The sequence below is a fragment of the Caloenas nicobarica genome, chromosome 5, assembly GCF_036013445.1.
Source record: "Caloenas nicobarica isolate bCalNic1 chromosome 5, bCalNic1.hap1, whole genome shotgun sequence".
Lineage (NCBI taxonomy): Eukaryota > Metazoa > Chordata > Aves > Columbiformes > Columbidae > Caloenas > Caloenas nicobarica.
In genome coordinates this window covers 38118550-38141396 of record NC_088249.1, presented here as the reverse complement: position 1 = coordinate 38141396, position 22847 = coordinate 38118550, and the positions used below count along the sequence as shown (strand labels likewise).

Sequence of the window (22847 nt, the reverse complement as noted above, 5' to 3'; positions counted from 1 at the left end):
ATTGAATAAATACCTACCTAGAAAAAATTCAAGCAAAACAGACCTGCTTGCTTGTAAATTACCAGCCTGGAAATTATTACTGTCTCAGTATATTAAGGCCATTGTAAGTAAATTCAGTACAAAATGACAGGTTTTGGTAAAGCACAAATGCACCCTCTTAATAAAAAAAGAAACAGAAAGCCCAAAACATAAATATGAATGTGCTAATATATAGTGTATGCAGGATTTCAGGGAGCCTCTGAATATTTTCTTTTTAATTGGATAAATTTTCATTTTAATTGTTGAACTTTATAAGCCAATAGGAACTTACTTTTTGGGCTCTCGCCATTTAATTTGCCCAGTTTAGTACACACATGCTAATTACATGTCCAGACACTGCAAAGCACATTTCTCATAGGGTAATCTGTTTTATTTCTCTACAAGGCATCAGCCCTTATCATGTCCCTCATGTTCAACACAGTTTTGCTCTAAAAGCGATGTTACTGAAGAGCACGCTGATCCCTACCATCAGTCTCAGTAACACCAGAGGCAATGTAGGCCCACTGATGAATGGGGTGGGTGCCCTGGTGACAGAAGATACAGAGAAGGCAGAGTTACTGAATGCCTTCTTTGTCTCTGTCTACACTGCCAGCGGCTGTCCTGAGGAGCCCTGTACCCCTGAGGCCCCAGAGGAAGGCAGGGCAATGGAAGAGTTTGCCTTGGTTGATGAGGATTGGGTTAGGGAGCAATTAAGCAATCTGGACATCCATAAATCCATGGGTCCAGATGGGATGCACCCGCAGGTGCTGAGGGAGCTGGCTGAAGTCATTGCTGGACCACTCTCCATCATCTTTGCCAAATCTTGGGAAACGGGAGAGGTGCCTGAGGACTGGAGGAAAGCAAATGTCACTCCGGTCTTCAAAAAGGGCAAGAAGGAGGACCCAGGTAATTATAGACTGGTCAGCCTCACCTCCATCCCTGGGAAAGTGATGGAACACCTTATCCTTGGTGCCATCTTAAGACATATCAAGGATAAGAGGGTCATCAGGGGCAGTCAACATGGCTTCACCAAGGGGAAGTCGTGCTTGACCAACCTCATAGCCTTTTATGAAGACATAACAAGGTGGATTGATGAAGGCAGAGTGGTGGATGTGGTCTACCTTGACTTCAGTAAAGCATTTGACACCATCTCCCACAGCATCCTCACGACTAAACTGAGGAAGTGTGGACTGGACGATCGGGTAGTGAGGTGGACCACGAACTGGCTGAAGGAAAGAAGCCAGAGAGTCGTGGTCAATGGGGCGGAGTCAGGTTGGAGGCCTGTATCTAGTGGAGTGCCTCAAGGGTCACTTCTGGGGCCAGTACTATTCAATATATTCATCAACGACTTGGATGAGGGAATAGAGTGTACTGTCAGCAAGTTTGCTGATGACACCAAGCTGGGAGGAGTGGCTGACAGGCCAGAAGGCTGTGCTGCCATCCAGCGAGATCTGGACAGTTGGGCAGGGAAAAATTTAATGAAATATAACAAGGGAAAATGTAGAGTCTTACATCTGGGCAGGAACAACCCCAGGTTTTGGTATAAGTTGGGGAACGACCTGTTAGAGAGCAGTGTAGGGGAAAGGGACCTGGGGGTCCTGGTAGACAGCAGGATGACCATGAGCCAGCACTGTGCCCTTGTGGCCAAGAAGGCCAATGGCATCCTGGGGTGTATTAGAAGGGGGGCGGTTAGTAGGTCGAGAGAGGTTCTCCTTCCCCTCTACTCTGCCCTGGTGAGACCACATCTGGAATATTGTGTCCAGTTCTGGGCCCCTCAGTTCAACAAGGACAGGGAACTGCTGGAGAGAGTCCAGTGCAGAGCCACGAAGATGATGAAGGGAGTGGAGCATCTCCCTTATGAGGAAAGGCTGAGGGAGCTGGGGCTCTTTAGCTTGGAGAAGAGGAGACTGAGGGGTGACCTCATTAATGTTTATAAATATATAAAGGATGGGTGTCACGAGGATGGAGCCAGGCTCTTCGCGGTGACAACCAACAGTAAGACAAGGGGTAATGGGTTCAAACTGGAACACAAGAGGTTCCACTTAAATTTGAGAAGAAACTTCTTCTCAGTCAGAGTGACGGAACACTGGAACAGGCTGCCCAGGGAGGTTGTGGAGTCTCCTTCTCTGGAGACATTCAAAACCCGCCTGGACATATTCCTGTGTAACCTCATCTAGGTGTTCCTGCTCCGGCAGGGGCATTGGACTAGATGATCTTTTGAGGTCCCTTCCAATCCCTATCATTCTGTGATTCTGTGATTCCCCTGCATATGTGCCTAACTTCCAAATATTTAAGTAAAGGAGCTGTCATTCTCAATTAAATTTGAGCTCGTTCTTTATCTGTTTATACTTTCCTACCAGAAATAAATATTCCGCAAGTCAAATTGTGACTTGATTTGCGTCTAGGAGAAATCATTCTCTAAAATCACTGCCTTGAGTAGTCCAGGTACAATCCCAGTACTTCTCATAGGGTTTCGTATATTTGAGTGGGAGCAGAAACAGGCCTTACAACCCCAGTACGAACGCAGACATGAACACCACGTTCAAAAAGACACAAACACATCTCCTGCCCCTGAGCTGTGCCGGACTAACAAGAGACAAGCTCTGAGAGTTCACCCACAAAAGAAAAAAGGGTATTTGCAAGTTGAAACAGGAATGACTTTTCTGTAAGTAAACTCTAGGCTTGTTAAAGGGTGGGAAACGAAAGTACTGCAAGGTTTCTTTATTTTATGAATAATATTTCTTTTGTTTTTACAGTACACCTTCATTTTTCACCTGCTTTTTCTCTGTGGCAGAAGAGCGAGTGCAGAAGTGTCAGTGGTCAGTGGACAGGTAGCACGGCCAGTCAAGGCGGGGAAAGGATTGATACACAGCAAGGGGACCAGCCTTTGTGTGTTCCTGCCCGCTCTCTGATTCTGGAGATGCCAAAGTGGAGATGAGGAAAGAATGCAAAATCATGCAAATGAGGACACTCACCTTTCTGCTACTTTGGACATCTTTAAACAATGTCTCTCTATCTGCATGTTCAGAAAAGTTATCTGAGGAGAGAGATGACAAGGACATTAACAATCCAGGAGTTCTACAGCATTAATTGATCATACCCCAACACACTATTGATTTCTCTTTCCAAAAAGCTTGCAAGTAACTCAGAAGGAAATGGGACCCTTCCCTAGGTATTAGAAGGAGCTTATTAACTGCTTCCAACAGGAGTCTCCATTTCCTATGGCAAAGCCCCAGGGGAGGCTTCAGAAGACATAATTAAAAGTAGGAAAGGCATACATTTGGGACCGAGGTTCCTAGACTCCTCAGCGTGCAATGCAATCCCCTTACTACGGCACACTCCTCTCTTCCATTTCTATAACTGACTGGCATCACAAGACCAATTACCATTTTACAGCACATTGGCACTCTGCTATGAACTAGTTCTTCACAGCACTCTGCAGCCAACATTGCCTATGACAGAAAAAGCTCAAGAAATTTAGTGTTCAGGTTTAGTTCAGAAGACCACCCTAAAAGCGCCTGCCTAAGAAACATGTTCAAAGCTGCCTTTACTAAAATGCCAACCTAGCAATCCCTGCCGGCACTTCAGTGAGTGCTGCTTGTTGCAGGAAAGTAATTTTGAGGGAGAGCTTCCTGAGCATGAGTTGGCTGGCCATTCCTTGGAGTGATTATGCAAATAACTTTTTTCACAGTTCCCTAAAAGCTCTGACTGTGCAGTCTAACGGTCATGCACCAAATGATGCCTTTCCTCACCACCCATCCCCAGCCTGTGCTCCAGTATGCTGGATTCTTCCCCAGCCTTTGTCACTGCCCACTTTTCAAATATCCTCAGTGATCTGGAAATGAATCTGTCTACTGGCCCACAAAAAGAGTAATGCTAGATTCAAAGGTCAGTATTACCCATAACACATATCATCATACAACTGTACTGCTCAATCAAGATACATATCTTTAAAAACTTACTAGTTCACATAAAGTATATGTGGATCAAAGACAGGTGACAGTAACGCATACAATTGATTTTGCTGATATCTCCATAACTTTATATGGTGGTTTTTATGTTTTGGGGTTTTGTTTGGGTGTTTTTTGGCAGATAACAGTTCTCAGAAGAGTTTCTGTGTAGCCATCTACTTACTTGTTTCCAGAAATCCTCTTTTGTAGTTTTGCGTACAGGTTGAGAGGGCATGTGTACAGGGCTTTGGGGCTGAGACTCCTCTGTAACCCCGTATACTGACTGCGAGGAACCAATAAATAAATAGAAGAGATTATGGCATTTTTCTCTGTTACACAATGAGGGAAAGTGCAGTATAAAAACAGTAAGGTAACAAGCCGTCAATTTCCTACTGTTTATATCTACACAGGTCAATAATCATTTAGCCTGGAGCAAAATTTACAGATCAGACTGTGCTTGCAGGCACCTGAACTTGGAAAGTCTGTAGGCCCATTAAGAATAGAGTTTATTTTAAATAGTAAAATGCAGCTGAAAATTTTAGGAGGTCTGACGACTGTGTGAGTCAACACTTGTAGGATGAACACTGGGAATGGTGATTGTGGTGAACCAAGCAGAGAAAAGCTGAGAACCTAATCTATGCCATTTTCTTCCACTTGGTTTACTGCCTTGTAAAACTACACATTGAAGAGCGAGCTTAACCAGGTGTCGACAGGCCAAGTTCAAAAAGAACCTCTCAAAATGAAAACCTGCAAATTGACTTGTAGCCATCCATTTTCAGGACTGAGACCTGCACTGAAAGCAATATCAGCTACCCTTTCATTTAGTGCTTTTGCTTTTTATTTAACATTTGTAAGAGACATGTGAATGGCTCTGCTGCAATTTAACTTCCAACGGAAGTTCAGGAGTCTGGTGTCACCTCCAAAACTAATATATACACAGAAAAGCTAAAACTTGATGGAAGTCAAAGGCATCCAAGTTGCTAATGATTTGAAATGATTGAGGCGAGCAAACAGTTCTGTAAAATCTGTGCCCAAATAATTTCTGAAAATGGGAACTGTGCTAGTTTAGTTGAAATCGAGGTAATTTTCCATGCAGTTAGAATCTTCTAAGTAGCTAGCATAGTTTTTCATTTTGGATTGAGTATAAGAATAATGTGATAACAACCATGTTTCCCATGCCTTGCCTGAGAAAAGCCAACTTCTTTCTTTCCAGTGGCTTTCCAGTGTTTAGGATTTGGTATGAAAAGAATGTAAGAACTCACTGATATTTTGGCTGTTACTAAGGAAACTAAGGACTTTCTTGGCTTACCAGTTGCAGCTGCAAGGCAGCTAGGAGAGGGGCACAGATGGAGCAGCACCTAGACTGACATCCAGCTTGGTCAGTGAAATATTCCCTACCACTAGCATCATGCTTGGTATATAACTGGAGCCGGCTTTTCTGGCTGGGGAGTTCAGGTTTTCCAACCGGTTTGGCTAGTTCCACCCCGGTTCAGCTCCACTGGAATTTGGCCTTCCACTATTCTGCTGTTTCACATGTGGCCTTTGGGCCTCTGCCTTTTGCCTTTTTTGCTCTCTCGCTGGGATCGGCTGTTCGGGACCAGGGTGCTCTCCTTTCTGGGACTCGCTGTTTAGCACAAATGGAATTCATGAGAAACTGCACTGAGTATCACTTATTTTATATTTTATTATTAGTGCTATATTGCTATTATTAATGTTGTCTTATTAAACTGTTCTCATCTCAACCCATGAGTTAATCTCTTTCCTTTTGATTCTTTCCCCTGTCCCACTTGGAGGATGGAGGGGACTGAGTGAGCAGCTACCATGGTCCTACAGTCCTAGTTGCTGGCTGGAGTTAAAACATGACAGGACCTAGGTACGTTTGCCAATTGCTTTTAATTTTATGGGAGTGCAGAACCAGTAGACATCTGGAACACAGAGCTCCTTAATGCTTTTCTCAGCTATACTAGTCACCCAGCAAGTACTGCTCGCTGGTAAAACAGGAAGAGTAAATTCACAGATTAGAACCAAACAGAACTGATATCAGCAAAACACTTCTTCTGGTTCCTGTTGGGAAATTGATACACTGTAGGAGTCAAGCATGATTTGCATTAAACAAACAAACAAACCAAAACTAACCAACCAAAAACCCCAAACCAAAGCAAAACCAGGAACTCAAACTGACCTTTTTCACCTTCTGTGGGTTTTTCATACGACGGCACTTTCTAATGTCCATTTCTGTGGTGTTCACACAGCCCGGCTGCAAAGAGATGGTAATTGTATTACTTCTTTGTTCACAGTCCGTGTGCTACTTTACCTTTATAAAATATACAATTAGATCTTGTCCAAAATTCTTTCCTGAAGTTTGTGTCCCATAAATTATGCTGGCTAAACAAGAGCGGGCATATACCCAAAGTTGGCATCTTAGCATCAAATCCACTTATTCAGAACTTTGGGATGAAATGGAAATCTCTCAGCTAAGTGGAGAGTTTTTTCTAGGAAGTATAAGCCAAAGTGGGTAAGCTGCTTTTGGTTTGTGTGCAGAATAAATAATCTTCAAAACTTCATGTTTATCATACATTTCCAAATCAATACTTTCATCCATGCACAAATCTAGAATGTCTAAAAGAATCTTGTAGATACTTGGCTTGTCTTGAACTGTGAGTAAAAACCACGTGGTGACTTTCATGGCAACGTCTTTGCGCAATACGTGGCACAATGTTTACCAGCATTAAAACTTTCCTGTCAAAACCTGGAATGTCTCATCATTCAAAAAGAGCTTTACCACAGGCCTGTGCACATCCCAGAATGCTCTTTCCTGGCTGTCCAAAATCTTTCTTTCTGTTTTATCCTTTTTCCTGTCAATTCTGAAAACAAAAGCATAAACATATGAGTCAACATCCAAGTAATGCTTTCTTGTTTGTTACAGTTCCTATCTGGGGTTTTAATCCCATGACAAAAAAATTCAGAAATCCACTTTTTTGTACAGAAATGTCACACTCCTGCTTCCAAGGCCACGTGCCATGAACAAAATATCACTGATGTTTGCTCCTAATATGTGTCAAAAGAGATTTTCCTATTAAGGTAGAAAATTTATTGTAACATCTGCTTTTTCATCTGGTGAGGAAAACAGCCTTTCCTGATACTCTGTTCCCAGACCCTGATTTGGCAGGCTGGGCAAGTTCATGTTTGGCTTTGGCTCTGTCAGGACACCCACCAGGACCTCTTTACTCCAGGTGAAGCTCTCGGCCGGTGCCAGATGGAGGTCCACATCAAGAGGTCCCGCTGCACCCCAGCGCCCCAGCATGACCACAGATTGTGAAGGGGCAGCCACCCCAGGAGTTCTCAGCAGCAACAGCATGGGCAGCACATGGGGCCACCCCTCTCAGGGCTCTGCCTGCCTGCCCTGGTGTTGGCAGAGCAACCGGTGACAGCACAGGCGAGTGGAGCCGAGCTTGCTGCACGGCCTCGTGCAAGCCAGAGCTCACCCAAGAGACGTGCAACTGGGCCAGCACAACTGCAACACAATAATTCCAGCCCTGATGCAGCCAGTGAATCGTCTCACTCAAAGCACTCATATCAAAGGCTGCCAGAGGTTGTTCAAAGCAACTGTTCCTCTGTCTCTTGGCAGCATCGAGCAATGTGCATTCGGTGCCTCGCTCCCGTGCTCGGCTCTACACATGAGCACAGCAAAGTCACCACTGGCTTGCAAGATCTTCCTGCAGAGATCCTGGATGAGGCACAGGAAAGGAGGAACTGCTTTCACCTCCAGATCAGGACCGAAAATTTGACAGTGTCCCTGTGCTGGGTTCCCACACTGCTGCTGCCCGTGAAAATCAAAGCAGTGAGGAAAGAAACGTGTAAGCTGGGATTTCTGACCATCAGGTTCTCCCCTCTCCTGTTTTTCTTTGGTGGGGCAGCGGTCCTTGGCTAAGTCTTTGCTAGAAACGTGCCAAAGGGACAGAAAACAGGGAAACTGAAGCTTCTGAACACCGCTCCCGCCAAAAAGTCTGAGTTCTCCAGAGTTTCACATCACTCTCTGAATATCATCCCTGCAAGGCTGAGATGAGAAACCAGCTCTGCACAGGCTCCGTCCCCACCACCAGACAACAGTCACTGTGCTGAGGAGCAAGCAAACACAGACACTCACGCCAAAATCTCTTTTTTTTTTCTGAGTGAGCTCTTTGTGAAGTCTTCTGCCAACCTCACACCACACAACGCATGCGAACCGGAGGGACTCTTTGGAGGCTCTAGAGATTCTTTTCACAGGTGCTTCGTGCTGAACCCAGGTTCTCGGCTCAAATCCCCAAACTTACTGATAACTCAGTATTTCACATTTTAAACTATGAACACACAACATAATTAGATGCTCTGTGGCTGCTGTTTTTGAGCAATGTAGGTACAGCAATGGAAATTCAGTGTGTAAGCAAAGATGTGGAAGGTGGAGCAGAACTTGATAAACAGAAGGAATGTTTTCAGGTATTTTTGTTTGGTTTTCCTTTTTAGTTAATTCGGGGCTGTAAATTACACTGTGAATTCCAGCCCTGCCTTGCTGGAAACCTGAAGACTGAACCACCACATGAACTGAGAACCAAGAAGCTGAAACCAGCCAGCAAAAAAAGATGATAGTGGCCAGTCCATGCTTATGTTTCAAGGAAAACATAATGGAGAAAGATTAATATGCAACAGTGATCATGTAAAGAATCTGATATTTACTTTTTTTTTCTTGGGTAATAATTGTATGCTATAGAGAGAATGCAGAATTTTGTTTTGACTAAAGGTTGTTTTAAGTAACTGAAAGTACAATTGCTATTGTAACTTCTAATTTTCTCTTCTAAACAGAGCACTAGTATTCTGGTCAGAAAAAAATCCCTCAATTACCTTGTAATTTAAAGGATAATCATCGTGTACTTAAATAATGCATAATTACAATGTTATTAAGCAAAGAATTAATCAAAATTCCAAAGGGTTAATCAAAGATAGAGAAATAAACCTCAGCCACACCCTTAAGAGATGATGTTCCTTAACTTTTTCTCATCTAATGCTGAAAGTGCAAATTCCCTCTTAATGGTACAGAGTATCAGTACTGGTGTTCTCAGATGGCAGCTTCACCAACCTTTCCATTTTACAGTTGACAACTACATGCACAAAATGGACATGTAGGGTTTCAGGCACTACTTTGTAGACCCTAGTATACAAACTCTGGACCATACCCATTTTGCAGCAATAATGAAAACACACGAAAACATTAAAATGCTTCAAACTGTTTTCAGAAAGGAAGATGAGAAAAAAACTATAGATTTAAAGTATGAGCAGAGGATAGGAAAAAACCAAATACTAAATCTGAATAACCTTCATATAAGTGTCACCCAATTCTCCGCACTAATTCAGTAGCACAAATCAGACTGCAGAGAGCAGAGGTACAACTGAGTCAGCTAGAGATTGGTGTAAATAAGAAAACCAAATCCAGTCTGCTGTACATGCTACCCTTATAATCACTTTGAAGTGGCAGTATTTTTAAACTCAAAAATGCTTTACAAGCATAAAGTAACACAGACAGATGACAAAGTTCTGTTCTTTCCATTTATACAAAACAAAAACACTACACAAAAGTAGAAGCAGAATGGGCAAGTGAATTGCCCAAGCTCCCATGGTGAATCCAGTCTCAGGAGTTCCTGACCAAGATTTCCAAGTACATATAATTAAACCCATCTTTCAAATTCTGGCAGAAACCTTCAGAATTTGCTCTCTATAGTTTTTAGTTTGCTGGTGACTAAAATTCACCAACACCTTCTGATCTTAGTTGCAGTAAAGACTTTGACAGAGGAGTTTTATTTGTACAGAATCTCCTTTCCTTCACAGCTCTAAATACTGGTGTAGTTCAGTGCTCCAGGATTACTCACTTCACTTGGGCCTCAGCTTGCATGAAGATGAATTCCCACTTTCTTGCAAATGCTCTCTGAAGCCTCGCTAAGTTTTCCTGACAAAAGATTAAAATAGTAAGAACAATTAATCCCTGTAATTACAGCAATTGCTTAAGAGCACAATTAGCATGGTGGGTGTTTATTTTATTCCTTTTTTTTTTTTTTTTTTTAAGCTGGAAAACTCAAGACACAGAAATCAGTGTTGGTTTCGGGTGTACTATCTTGCCGGCAAAGCAAGGCTGTAACACATCCTTCTGGGCTGCAGCCCCATGGCCGCAGCCAAGAGGGTCCTGTCAGTGATAAGTAATGGAGTGTGATGAAGACAGCCTGAGCTCTACTACGAAAATAATGATGGACTTGTTCCCAAAAGATAACACTGAGCAGCTCTGTGAAACTGACGACTTTCATTTCTGATAGCAGATGGCTGCCACCTGCACATTTCCCTCTCATCCCCTCTTTCCCTTCCTCCCCCAACCGCTCTCTTCAGGCTCTTGCTAAGGTGCAAAGCCAGAGCATCCCTCGCTTTGCTCAGTCCTGCTCACCACCATGAGCACCACGTGGCTGCACAGCACCGAAGCCTGGGGATTGCCAGGATGATTCAGAAAAGGAAACAGCCTGTTTGTCTGAACAATGAACACAGCAAACTGCAAAGCCTAGGTCCAGATGCAGCCTTGCTCTACAGCTGCAGTAAGAGCTCTGGCCCAGACCCATTGGGGAGAGCGCCATGATCTGAACATTTGGAGGTGGATGTGACTTCATCACAGCTCAAGGTCAAACTCGGGACATGGCCAGAATTTCAGGCTCAAATGGCACCCCAAAGTCACATATCCACGCCCACCCTGACAAGTAGCCCTATGAGACCATTAACCTGACACTCTTCTCCATTATAGCTAATTCAACTCTTGCAAATTAACATTGAAAATGAACACTATTAGTTCTACTGCTGTTCTTTTTATACCTATTCCCTTTATTTCAAGAAAGTGCTGAAGTGCATGCATTTCAATGCTAGTAAAAATCTTTCTATTAACGACTATAAACTCTTGTATAACACTAGGCATAAAGCTTGGCCCTGTTACCACCAAGTCTTTGTAAGAGTTTCAGTCCGTATACATGGAGGAAAACAGTTAAGCAAATGATTTGCAGCTGTGCTGAACTGTGATGATTTCCTTAACTGTGGCTACAAGGAAGAACTACTTGTAATTATCTGCAAACCCAATTTTTTGTGGGTTTCTTTTTTTTTTTTTTAAATTATGTTCACATGTGCCCTCTGGAGTAAATAAGCTGAAGCCAATAAAACATCACCAATTGAGGCATTATTTGAATCGTGCTTATGTTCGGCCAATTATAAACAAAACTGAATGTGATTATGTAGCTTAATCATATCATCAAGACCCCTGCTCTACCAGTACAAATGGGGATGGGGGGTTGTCTACAAAAGCTGCAAGCGGAACATAAAAATGAGAAGATGTCCCCTGAGATGCTTTGTAGAGATTCTCTTTGGAAACCCCAGGTCAGTGCTGATGCCCATGGAGACGCATTCTCATGCTACAACTCAGAAAATGTGTACTAAATGTACAGGGCTCCCTCTCACTCCTGTAAGCCTGTTTCTCTCACTTGTGCTTAGCTTACATCTCCATCGTTGGATCTCCTTCAGCTCCCATAATGACTAGGAAGAGTTGGTGCCATTCTTATCTGATTGTCTCTAATTAAGAGAGCAAAGTTTGAACGCAGAAGCAATCTCTAATTGTGCAATGCAATATTCACAAGAAAAAAGAGAGACTGCCAAGATCTAATTATTTGCCATCACTGGAGCATTGCTACTCTCAGAAGACAACGATGTGCAAAAGTACTTAGCCTTAGCCTCACTGCATGTGTGTGGGAGTGTGTGCACTGCTGAACAGCCTTTTGTTGCTTTATGATAGATCTTTAGAGTACTTACAGTTAATTGGTTAGCTGTGAGCAATTTTAATGGTTTTAATAATGAAATCAAGAATATGCAGAAGAGAAAACGCAGCAAAAGGATGTATAAATGTACGCAGATTATTACATTCCTTCCTTTATGCCTGTACTTCAAAACTAGAACCCTTGGGAACTCTGGATGAATTTCCAGGGCGGACTAGATAAGAGGCAATTTTTGCATGCTCTCCACTGAAAGGACTAAATGGTGCATATATATATCCATATGCACAAAAGTCCCAAAATGTAGATGGTAAGGAAGAAGGAAAAAGTCTGGTTTTGGAAAAAAACCTCTAAAATATATGCAATATAAATGTTTTTATTGTAATAAACATGGACACAGTTGTCCACCAGAACCAGTTTTGTAAAGAAACTCTCCAATGAAAAAATCCACATCTGAAATTTAGCTGATACACGGTTGAGTTAGTAAGCAAAAAAAAAAAAAGTCAATATGATAGAAAGAAAAGTTCAGCTGGTGAGAGTGTTACACTGCTGGTGTTCAAAGAAACTCACACCAGCCCTGCCCCTTCTGCCTCCCTCTTCCCACTCCTCTTCACCCAAACCCTGCACAATTTGAAGCCAAGGTTGAGGATATTTTTATGGATAATCATTTAATAACAGCAAACACACCCTGAATAAGCTTAAGTAAGAGCTTTTTATATGGTATATTGAAAACAGTCCAAGTCTAGTATCTGAAAACTTTCGTAATTAGACGGTTCATCAGCAATTTAATTGCCCAATAATGGACCTGAAAATCCATCATTTCTGTGTGTTAATATCTGCTATATAAACCAGGAACTGTTAACTGGAAACAGGAAACCAGTGTAAACTTCTATGTAATTTGCCCCAGTCCTGGAGGGCTGGCTATACAGCAGATGCTTTGAGATGTTGCAAAGCCAAGGACATTCCCCAATTGTGTCCCTGATGTTGTCTCCAGATCAGCCTTCCCACAATTCTGACGAGTAACAAAAGACACAGTAATTGCTGACCCCAAAGCACAAAATGGCAACATCAAATTGGCAAGAAAAGATCTTCCCACACCCCCCAGCATTAAACTCTAGCAGCAGTGTACCTACGGCTTCATAATCTGCCAGCTCCAGCCTAGCTTTGTTCTGCATGGTCCGTTTGCAAAGATAGATGGCTAAAGGGAGAAACAGAACGGAAAACAATTAGTGACAGTTTATTAGGACTAGATCATAAAAAGAAAACAGCGGTCCCTGCACTGTTCATTCTCATCAGAAAGCAACATAAGCCAAGAAATGAGAGGGCTGAATACCCAGCTGACATTACCCTCTTGTAGTCTCAGAGGCCTTAAACATCTGGGACATCTCGTTTAAAAGTGCAGAGGGTAGATGCCAGGACCTAACAAGCTGTCTGAGAAAGGCACAAGTACTTCTGGGGCTGGTAAAAGATTTAGCATTAGCAACCTGTTCCCCTCAGTACTTTGGGAATATGCCTTCCAAAGTGAGCAGCCCTGCACTTCTTTTCCCCTTTCGTTAAAAAAGAAAAAATCAGGATATTAAAATGAAACCAGAAATATGGGCCACATCTTAAATGTATGATCTGTGCATTTTTTTCATATGCTACATCCACTTATCCTACACATTTCAAATGGTTAAGAAAAGCCTTCTCACATTCCACTATAGGCAGACACTGCAGAAACTGATGTGGTTTGGGATTCCGAGGGCCAAGACGAGCCCAGTGCACGACACCAAACCAGTTCCAGGCTGCCTTGTGGGAAAGCTTCAGCTGGACTGCCAGCTCACCCCATTTCCATTATAGGCTTTAATACAAGGGCCCCAGCACACCGTGGGTGTACAGTCAGGTCCAAACTGCATAACAGAGGTCCAGTGCTCTCATACTGGGATGAATATAGATATGAATTTTCTACCTTCCTTGTGTTATGCCCTCCTCTCTCCTGCTGCAGGGCCAGGTGCTGAGTGTCTAACAGCTTACCAAACCAGGGCAGGGCAAAAGACAAAGCATCATCTACAGAAAACTGCAATAAATCTCTTCCAGAAAATTTCAGCTTTTCTTTGAAAACCATGAGGTTTTGGTTTCCTGATAAACACAATTTTCTTACACCTTCATGGACGTTTTCCATTGGAAACTTATTCTTATTGCAAATATATTGGAAAATGGTACTACTCAATATAACGTAATTCTCTACTATTCCTATAATTCTAACATTCATACAATGAACCAAAATTATGCATGGTAACCAGAGCTGATCAGTTCATGTGTATTTATACATCTCAAGAGCAGTTTCATCTGTAAGCCATTTGCCACACCAAATAATGTGAGAATCAGTCATCTCACAGTATTTCTTCATGCTAGGCAGTGACCTGCCATTAGTATTAATGAGTTAGTTCCTGTCCTGTGAGTGGATCCATGCAAATAAAAGAAGTATGAAGAGCTGCTGGGATTTCAGTTTGATTTGGGTCTACTGCTACTTTGGGATTAATTCCTGGGAAGACTCCATCTGTACAGACCTCTGATATGCAAAGACTGATTACAAGCATATGTTAGAGATTTCTGGGACAGATGAAAATCTGTCACTACAGGGCTCAGAGCTAATGCGGTTGCAGCTTGTTCAGCTGTGGGTCAGCTCATATAAGGCTTTATTTTGAGGTGCATTGTTCCACTCAATGCCCCTGCAACACAGTAATCTGACTGCAAAACCAGTTATTTATCAGATGCTAAAGGAAAAAACCCAGAACTTCCCTCTTCAGATTGTTATTCTGATACTTACAGAACACATATTTGGCACAGTTCAGACAGTCATACATGGTGACTGCAAAATCTGGAAATTGTTTTGCATACAATGAACAGCATCATGTTTTCTCCTAAGCAGTCCCCTCACTGGGATAAACACACAAGTCTGTGCTCGCTCCCCTGCAGATGGGGACTGCAAATGAACTATCACATGACAGACAACATAGCTGGCTACTTCTCCGCCCCAGCAAATGATTTCCAGAATCCATATCAATGAGCAGTTATTGCCCAGGAAAGACAGAAAACCTGATTATTCAGGGAGGAGTTCTAAACTGATCTTACATTACGAGATATTTTAAAAGAAGCCATTCCAGAAGCTCCTGTTTTACGAGCACACACATGGATTCACTTCTTCTTCCAATGCCACACTGGGATGCAACAATCGATTTTATCATTTAACTGTGAAAGAAGTGTAGTTCTGGAAGAGACAGCAATATTGCAAGCAGACAGCTAAAGATAACAACACTGACATATTTTCTTTATGTATTATCACTGTCTGCAGGCACTCACATGTTTAATGCACCATGTTGCAGTTTATTAGCTCATAAACCATGCTCAGCTGGTAATCTTAAAAAAGTGGGAAAAATAAGTCTGATGTCATATATCAGAGAACTTTAACTATGGGTTGCCATCAGTTATATACTGGTTTGTTGATCAGGCAGATGACTGCCCAGATGAGGTAACTTTTTATTGATCAACATATCAGATTCAGCTACAGATCAGAGTATGTTTTCCCACAAAAGCAATATTGGTATTATTTAAGATTCCCAAGGCACAGTACTGTGATTGCTATAAATCCTGCCGAAAAGAACAGAGCTATAGAAGAATGAAGGTAAAACTCTGGCCCCACTGAGCTTGATGGCTACAGCTGTGTGGCCTTGCGACAACCCAGGATTTCACTTCATGTATTTGAGGTGGGCACAAACCTGCCTCTGATGCTGCAGTTTGACAAGAAATTCTGCTGATGAAGGGTTTAGTGGGCCAACAGCAATTGCTTTAAGGACAAATTTTTCCATCACAAACTTTCTGTACTAACTTTCTACAATGAAATAATTATGCTCTCACCATAATCTGTGTTTTCTGGTTCCCAGCAGTTTGAAGGCCAAAAGTACGGTGCCTAAGAAACAATATCGGCATTTTTGTAATTTTAGAGATAAAAAATAATTCAAATGCAGAAAAACATTACAAGTACGAGAAGAATCACAAAGTCTACAGCCCAGCTTCTGCCCTCAGGGGAAACATTGCCAGCTTTTCCAGGAAGGTATCATCTTTAACATTCCTCACTTCAGGTAAATAGAGACACTGTAATACAAGCATCTCTTGAGGAGGATGTCCAATATCCTGATGACATTTTAGACTCTGTTGCCTTCTTATCTGAATGTGGACCTCTTCCCCTCTTATGTCCAGAACCTCCTCTTTCCCCAGGAATTCACAAGCACCCTGGATCTATTTTTTTTTTTTTTTTTGAGCATGAGAAACCTCATGGGCTTTTATATATACTACACACCACTTGCTTTTTTTTTGGAGCATCTACCAGTGTGGTTGGCAGCCTACAAAACAATTTACTTTTTAAATAGAACAGATGGTAGAGGTCCAAACTCAGCCGTTTAGAGTCATTCTGAAAGGTGAGTCCAGCTAAGCTCACTGCTTTTGTCTTCTACCCAGGTCTGCATATTGCAGTTGCTACAATTAATTACAAGAAATTACTACATGTAGCTGTATTTCAGTTTTAACATGAATGAAAAATAATGTTCCTGTGATCACACAAATTACAGAACACTGTTTTGCATTACCAGTGTAATGCCACAAATAGGCATAGGACACTACATGCACGAAGACTACTCCTTGCATCAAAGTACAGTGAGAAAACACGGATGGATCAAAAAGTACGGGGTTCAATGCTTCTCACTGATATATGTCTTACTAACTTCACCAGACAATAAACTACTGTTAAAGCAGAGACTGATGTTGAGGTAGAAAGTGGCAAGTAGAGAGTAACGGAAAAGAAAAACTACTCTATCAGGTTATTTTTGCAGAAAACGGCTGAGGACAACTGTTGCAGGAAATGACAGCAGGCAAAAAAATAAGCAAAAGTTGTAGGAAAATATATCAGAAATAAAAGTCTATAAGCAGTCGAGACAATTTGATGATGTGGTTTAAACAGGCTTAAAACAAGAAAAATAAATAGAATTATACTCTGCTTGTGAAATCTAGCTCCTGAGAGCTGCACAGGACAATTCCTTATGGTGTGACTCTTTTAAAACAGAGATAAATACAACTAAATAAGCAACCACAGTATTACCCCTGCTCCCGTCACGTCTTGCAGAACAAGAGGAGCAGGACTTTCGCAAAAGCAAGGCAACTGTCATGACAAACCTGAATGATGCCAGGTAACCAGAAGGTGGGGTGAGACAAAGCGAGCTCTGTGATCTCCTGGGCTGCTTTGTTCACCGTGCCATGTGATAACACAGTATCACAACAGCAGTAGCAACATCAGATGCAAAGAGAACAGGCTTTTCAAATAAAAAATGAATAAGAGAAAACAAGTGTAAAGGAGAAATGGGAGGGTGAACAAGAGAGGTCACAGGAAAGACAAAGGAGCTGGCTGGGGTCATGTAACAGAAAAACTTAAATTCCACCAGCAGAATTAGGCAGTTTGACTCCAGGTTTGAACTTATTGCTTCTTCTGAAGTCACACAATCTGTCCAAAAGGAGTTGTTGCAGTACAGCACTCAGTTATCTAGGAGGCAGACAGCAGCAGGTTTTGGAAAGGGCATGGAACTCAAGTGCAGGATGCTTTAAAAATTCAACGCATCTGGAGGCATGGGGACATTGCCGCATAGAGATGTCCCGGCTTAGGTGATTGCCAAGGTTACACATTCTGTGTAAAAGAGGAAAAGCCTGAAGCTTGCCCCCCACCACACCAATCTGTAACAAAAAAACCCTAATTTGGATTTCCTGCTGTGCCAGAGCTTGAATGTCCAACTCCAGAGTTTGCCCTGGTCCATTTTGCACAAGAGTGTGGCTACTCAATTCTCTGCCAGAGTTAGAACCCGAGAGTCATTTTCTTTCTCCTGGTTTAGTTCAGCTCTGAGTACAACAGCATTGAAATCACATATCAAAAATAATCACAGGACATATCAGTTCATTTATGCAAAAACTGTAGGTCAGAAAGTAGAAAATAGTGATTTGGGATTCTAAAGCAGATCTTTTTCAAGGAACTTCATAGGCTCCTAAGACTTTTATCAAGACAGCTTCAATCCCTGGCTTCTTAGACCTAACGGGTGCCTAGGGATAAAGAGCGGGTGATTTCAGCAGTATTATTGCATGGACAGTAGAAGGGGCCACAAGGAAGGCAGAGGGCTGACCAACCTGAAATCGATAGAATGTCCCATCATCTTTCAGGGTAAGGACATGGTCTGAGATCGGAAAGACGTAACCCTGTGCAGCAATAAGACTTCCCAAGTGTATTGCTTCCCCTGTGGAAGAGAGAAAAGAGCAGGAATTTGTCAGGAAGATGTGCACTGCACAATTCTCTGCTTGCAGCAGCAGCCCTGGCAATGACTCACGTGAAGACCTGGTTCAAACATGCCTCTGTACCCTCGCCACATCCTTATGCCTTCCAACTAAATCGTGCAAAGAGGAGAGCAGAGATCAGCCTTACAACACAGATGAAACACTGTTCAAATGTTTAACATGCTGGTTTCATGTTTACAAAATGTCACACACCAGTTCAGCTCTGGAGTCTGAAATTCAATTCAAAGCACATCAGCCACCACAGGTGACAACTGAGAAGAAGCCCATTCCATCAGTGAACCCCACTTGCCTCTATCAAATCCGACAAACACCTGCAACACCAGGTCATTAACGGCGTGTATATTCACAAAGACAAATCCTGACACTGTAGCATCAGCGTTTGTTAGAGGAAACGGTGCTGAGGTAAAGGAGAACATGTATCCAACAACTGCCAAGGCAACCTTCACCACCACAGAGGCACATGTGCACAGATTTTCAACTGACGTCAGCTGTAAAAAGCTGCATCAACTTTCTCAGAGTTGCAAAATACATATATTAGGTGCTCATGTGCCCCCAGGCAGACAATAAAGCTCCTGTCTGCAGCTGAAATTCAGATTTGGGACTTGACTGGACTCACGAGGAAGGATACGTTTATAGAGATGCCCTGGATGGGACAATACTGCCTCTGTCTCTGCTTTTACATGGTGACAGTAGGCAGCAGAAACAAACTGGGAGGTTAGATGCTGGATTTTTTCCCTTTCCAGAAAAGGAAACTTCTGAACCTGCAGATCTTTTCTTCCTCTTTTCCCAATAGTTCTTCACTGTGCCAAAATTATTTTGGTTTCTCTAAAGAGTGGACTACTTGGACTGGGTTCATTCACTGATCACTGTTTATCCATTTATCTGTGTGCTGTGATAAATCAGCAGCCACCATCAGATCCCATGATGGTGTCTGTGTCATCCTTGGCCAGTATGTCCTTTCAGTCATGGCTACTTTCCTCCTCATAAAGAAAACCTGTCATGGCCTTTGCCTGTTTAACCACACATATCCACCAACTTCCCTTCCAAGTCTGGGAACAACCTTAAAATCAAATGGGCTTTCTCAGGTAGCAACAATTTCACAGACAGGTTAAGACTCCTGCAAAGTGCCTTCTGTGTGTTGCAGTGTAAGGCTTTAGACTTAATTAAGATGTTGATTCTTATCTCTTTCCCTCCTCCTTCCCTTAAATGCATAAATCAACCTTGCTGTTCCACTGGTAATTTAGAGAATAGACAATAGTATATATTGTCTAATGGCACACACAATACACATGGAGTATCTGTTCCTCCCCACCTGTGGTCACCTTACCTGGATCCTCAATGCTGAGGTTCTTCATAAGCCACTGCACAATATCAGCACCTCAAAAAAAAAAAAAAAAAAAAAAAAAGTGGAGAAAGCATTAAACCCTGAGACCACAGGATTTGGGAACCCTAGAGAGAGATAATATTGATATAATGGAACTGACATGGATTTTATTCAATTTTCCTTTTTAACTCTACTGAGGTTTCAGAATGTTTTTCCTTCCTGTGCCACACTGTAAGTATACAGTTATTGACAGGTACGAAGTCCTAAAAAGTATTCCGTGTGATAGGAACTCTAATGGTTCCATGTAACTTGTTCCCCCCCAGTTGCTTCTCTCCCTGCTCAGCATACCGGGAGTTACGTTTCTGCAAGCACTAGCTAGCAAGGAGACAAAGGAGACTTTACTGCCACCTCGCACCTCTAACATCAGAGGCAATAACCTAAAAGTATGGAACTGAGTTATCAGTCGAAAAAAGGCAGAGGAAAGTCTCGCTTATGCCAAAGACAAGCAATATCTTGGAGAAGAAAGTGGCATTCAGTGTGCCTGTAACCAAGCCACTGTTGAGCTGTCACTTGATAGTGATCGCACCAGCAGCATGGTGGCCAGGAGCAAAGTGAGTCTATAAGGCCCAACAGGTAGCTTATTAGGTTTTCTGGGCTCATCAAGTAGTACAAAGCTTGTTGCTATCTTAAAAACAGCCTAAAGATCTCTAGGACTGATCCTCTGCATGTATTGAACCTCTCTGTTGCTCACACGGAAATCATAGAAGTAGAAAACTTGTCACTGTTCAGTAGAAGCTACGGCCTTTTGTCAAAATACAACATGTCAGTGCAGCAAAATTTAGTAAAATCACATACTCGGAAAGTTAATCTTAAAATGAAACATAAAGGTGTGTACAAGTCAGCTAACATGGCTTGTCCAAAACCAAAGGCAATCAGCAAAGGCACTTGGAGGCAAATTAGCAAGCCCATACCAAGTTATGGCAGTTTGCAGCACAACCTAACAATGCCCTGTCTGGATTCAGACAGAATGCCACGCTCTTCTCAGTGTACAGTCAATTTGTTGAGAAATATTTGCATTCATATACAGTAGGCTAATAGCCCCAGTAATACTAAGTGCTATGCTCTGGGATACATCAGTCGAAGATAGCATACGAAAAGGAACTGATCAACCATATGGTTCAGGCCCATTAAACAAACCCCCAAGGATTTTGTCTGCATGGCACACTTCCGAGTTCAGATATGGTGGGTGCTTCAAGAAACAGCATAACCCATAAGATGCCTGTTCCAGAAAAGGTCTGAAGAACATTTTGCTTTCCACAGGCCCAGAGCATCCCCACACCTTCAACAAACCTTAAATACAATGAAGGCCATGAGTAACAAGTATGATGTGCCACAGAGAGGGAGACAACAGGCATTGCTAGTGTCCCAGGTCTCTGCAACATCTTCAGGTCCAAGTGACTCCCCCATACAAGTGAAATTCCCACTAGAAACATGGGCTGTACCCCATGCAGAAAGGGACAGCAGCTCCCGCTCTCCCTGACAATACAAGTTGACCCAAGACTCTGCAAGGGGCACCAGCAAACCCTCTTCAGTCAGGCTTTGGTGGCAAGCAGGAACATGGACCTGACCTCCCATCTCTCTCCTCCCCCGCTCAAGGCAAGGGAAACAACTCATTTGTCCCCGCAGGCAATCAGCAGAGCTCTTGAAGATCAGGGAACAACCTGCTTTTGCTTAAATACTGGGAAAACATGTGGGCATTGTCTCAATCTGCCTTCTCAGTAGCAACAGACCAGATACTAAAGGCCTGATCTCACAAACTTGTGTTCTCAGCTCTATGGTCACTCTCCATAGCTCCTGACTCCACCTAGGAGCAATTTAAGTTGCCACTATCCTATTTGGAAAGTTATTCCAGAACGTCTTTTTTTTTTTTTTTTTTTTTTTTTTGACAGACAGAACTCTTGTAGCTTCGAGCCTAAGTTTATTAATATGCAGTTTATATGCATTTGAAATCAATCCATTTTATCATTTAATGGAAAGAATTATTCTTATTCCTTGATAGCTCCTCCTGCGCATTTCCACAGAGGGCTGACACATTGTCTCCCTACCTCCATTTCACTAAACCAAGCAAACTTTTAAAATCTCCTCTTAAGATGTTCTCTCCCTCTACCTTACCATTCAGCAACTTTTCAAATTTAAGTTCCATTTCTTTGCACTGGGGTCACCAGAACTGCAGGCAGTACTTTGCAGTACCATTGAACCAATGCCTCTGGCAACGGTGCCAGCACTTCGCTGCCTCTACTGAAACCAGCTTGCCAGGTGCATCCTAAAGTCACGTCATTTTTTTGTGAATTGTAAATTTATTCAGAAACGGATGTCTGAGAGGTGCAAAGCTACCTCCTAGATAAGAACACATCTAGTGAACAGTGCTAGCTGAATAACATACGGAGAAAATGTTCAGAGCCAGTAACTGTTGTTTTGACAAGTTTGTTAATAAAATATTCTATTTTATAAACATGGTTGTTCCCTTTTGCCTTTCACAAAACAAAAATATCCTGAAGACAGAACAAAACATTTGGGTTTAGAAAATCATTTCCAGAAGACTTAAAATGAACTGCTTCTGTATTGCTACAAACGAAACCAAACCTCATAAAATGCTGTCTTTGCTCAAGCTAAAGCCGAATCTTTCTTGGTTCTGTTCAGCCCCCAAACTAAAAAGTCCACTAGTTCTCTTGGTTTTGGTCTTAGATTACAGGCTTGCAGGATCTCTAAGGCTTATGATGGCCAAGTGATGTGACACCTCATATCTTGAAATCATCTAGAGTAGTGCATTGCTTTGCTCAAGGTAGATAAAGCACATTCTGCATAATCTCTTTCCAGATATATCAAAATGCTTAATGTAGGATTAAGTCTCTCTCCATTTTTACACAGACCGGTCCTGTCCCCAGCTCTATGCCTCTTGACGAATCTATTCAATTGTCATGAAAGTGCAATTAAAAATTAAAGTAACACTGAAAGCTGGTTCCCCAGTCCTTCTTCCCTGTTATTAAGATTAAAAAAGAAAGGTTTAAAGGGGCAAGTAAACTGAAGGCACCGACTCAATCAGAACTTCTGTGATCAGCCACTCTGGAACATAAGCGGCACTTGAGATCAGGGATTTTAATTTGTCTCTGTTAAAAACATGAAGTCATTCCTGAATGTTGCCAAGAGCCTGGAAGATTTTATAGCTGTTCTCCAGTTGTCCTGAGGCAGACAGATTATCTTTCTGCTGAGTTTGCTGAACCATTATTTATCACCTGCCAAGACTGATTATTCACCCTCGGGACAATGACAAGTCTTTCCTTCCTCTGTTAATTACTGTCATCATTA

General features: G+C 42.3%; 1 protein-coding gene across 1 annotated transcript in view; it reads right to left on the bottom strand.

Annotated features, from left to right (window-relative positions):
• Nucleotides 1-22847, bottom strand: part of RGS6 (regulator of G protein signaling 6) — a 90931-nt gene that overhangs the window by 38139 nt on the left and 29945 nt on the right. The window contains exons 2-10 of the mRNA XM_065635148.1: nt 19485-19535; nt 17993-18099; nt 15686-15737; nt 12922-12986; nt 9869-9945; nt 6751-6832; nt 6151-6225; nt 4153-4251; nt 2994-3055 (exon numbers count right to left, since the gene is read on the bottom strand). Coding sequence (XP_065491220.1) covers nt 2994-3055; nt 4153-4251; nt 6151-6225; nt 6751-6832; nt 9869-9945; nt 12922-12986; nt 15686-15737; nt 17993-18099; nt 19485-19535 — 670 coding nt within the window. The remainder of the gene's footprint in view (nt 1-2993; nt 3056-4152; nt 4252-6150; nt 6226-6750; nt 6833-9868; nt 9946-12921; nt 12987-15685; nt 15738-17992; nt 18100-19484; nt 19536-22847) is intronic.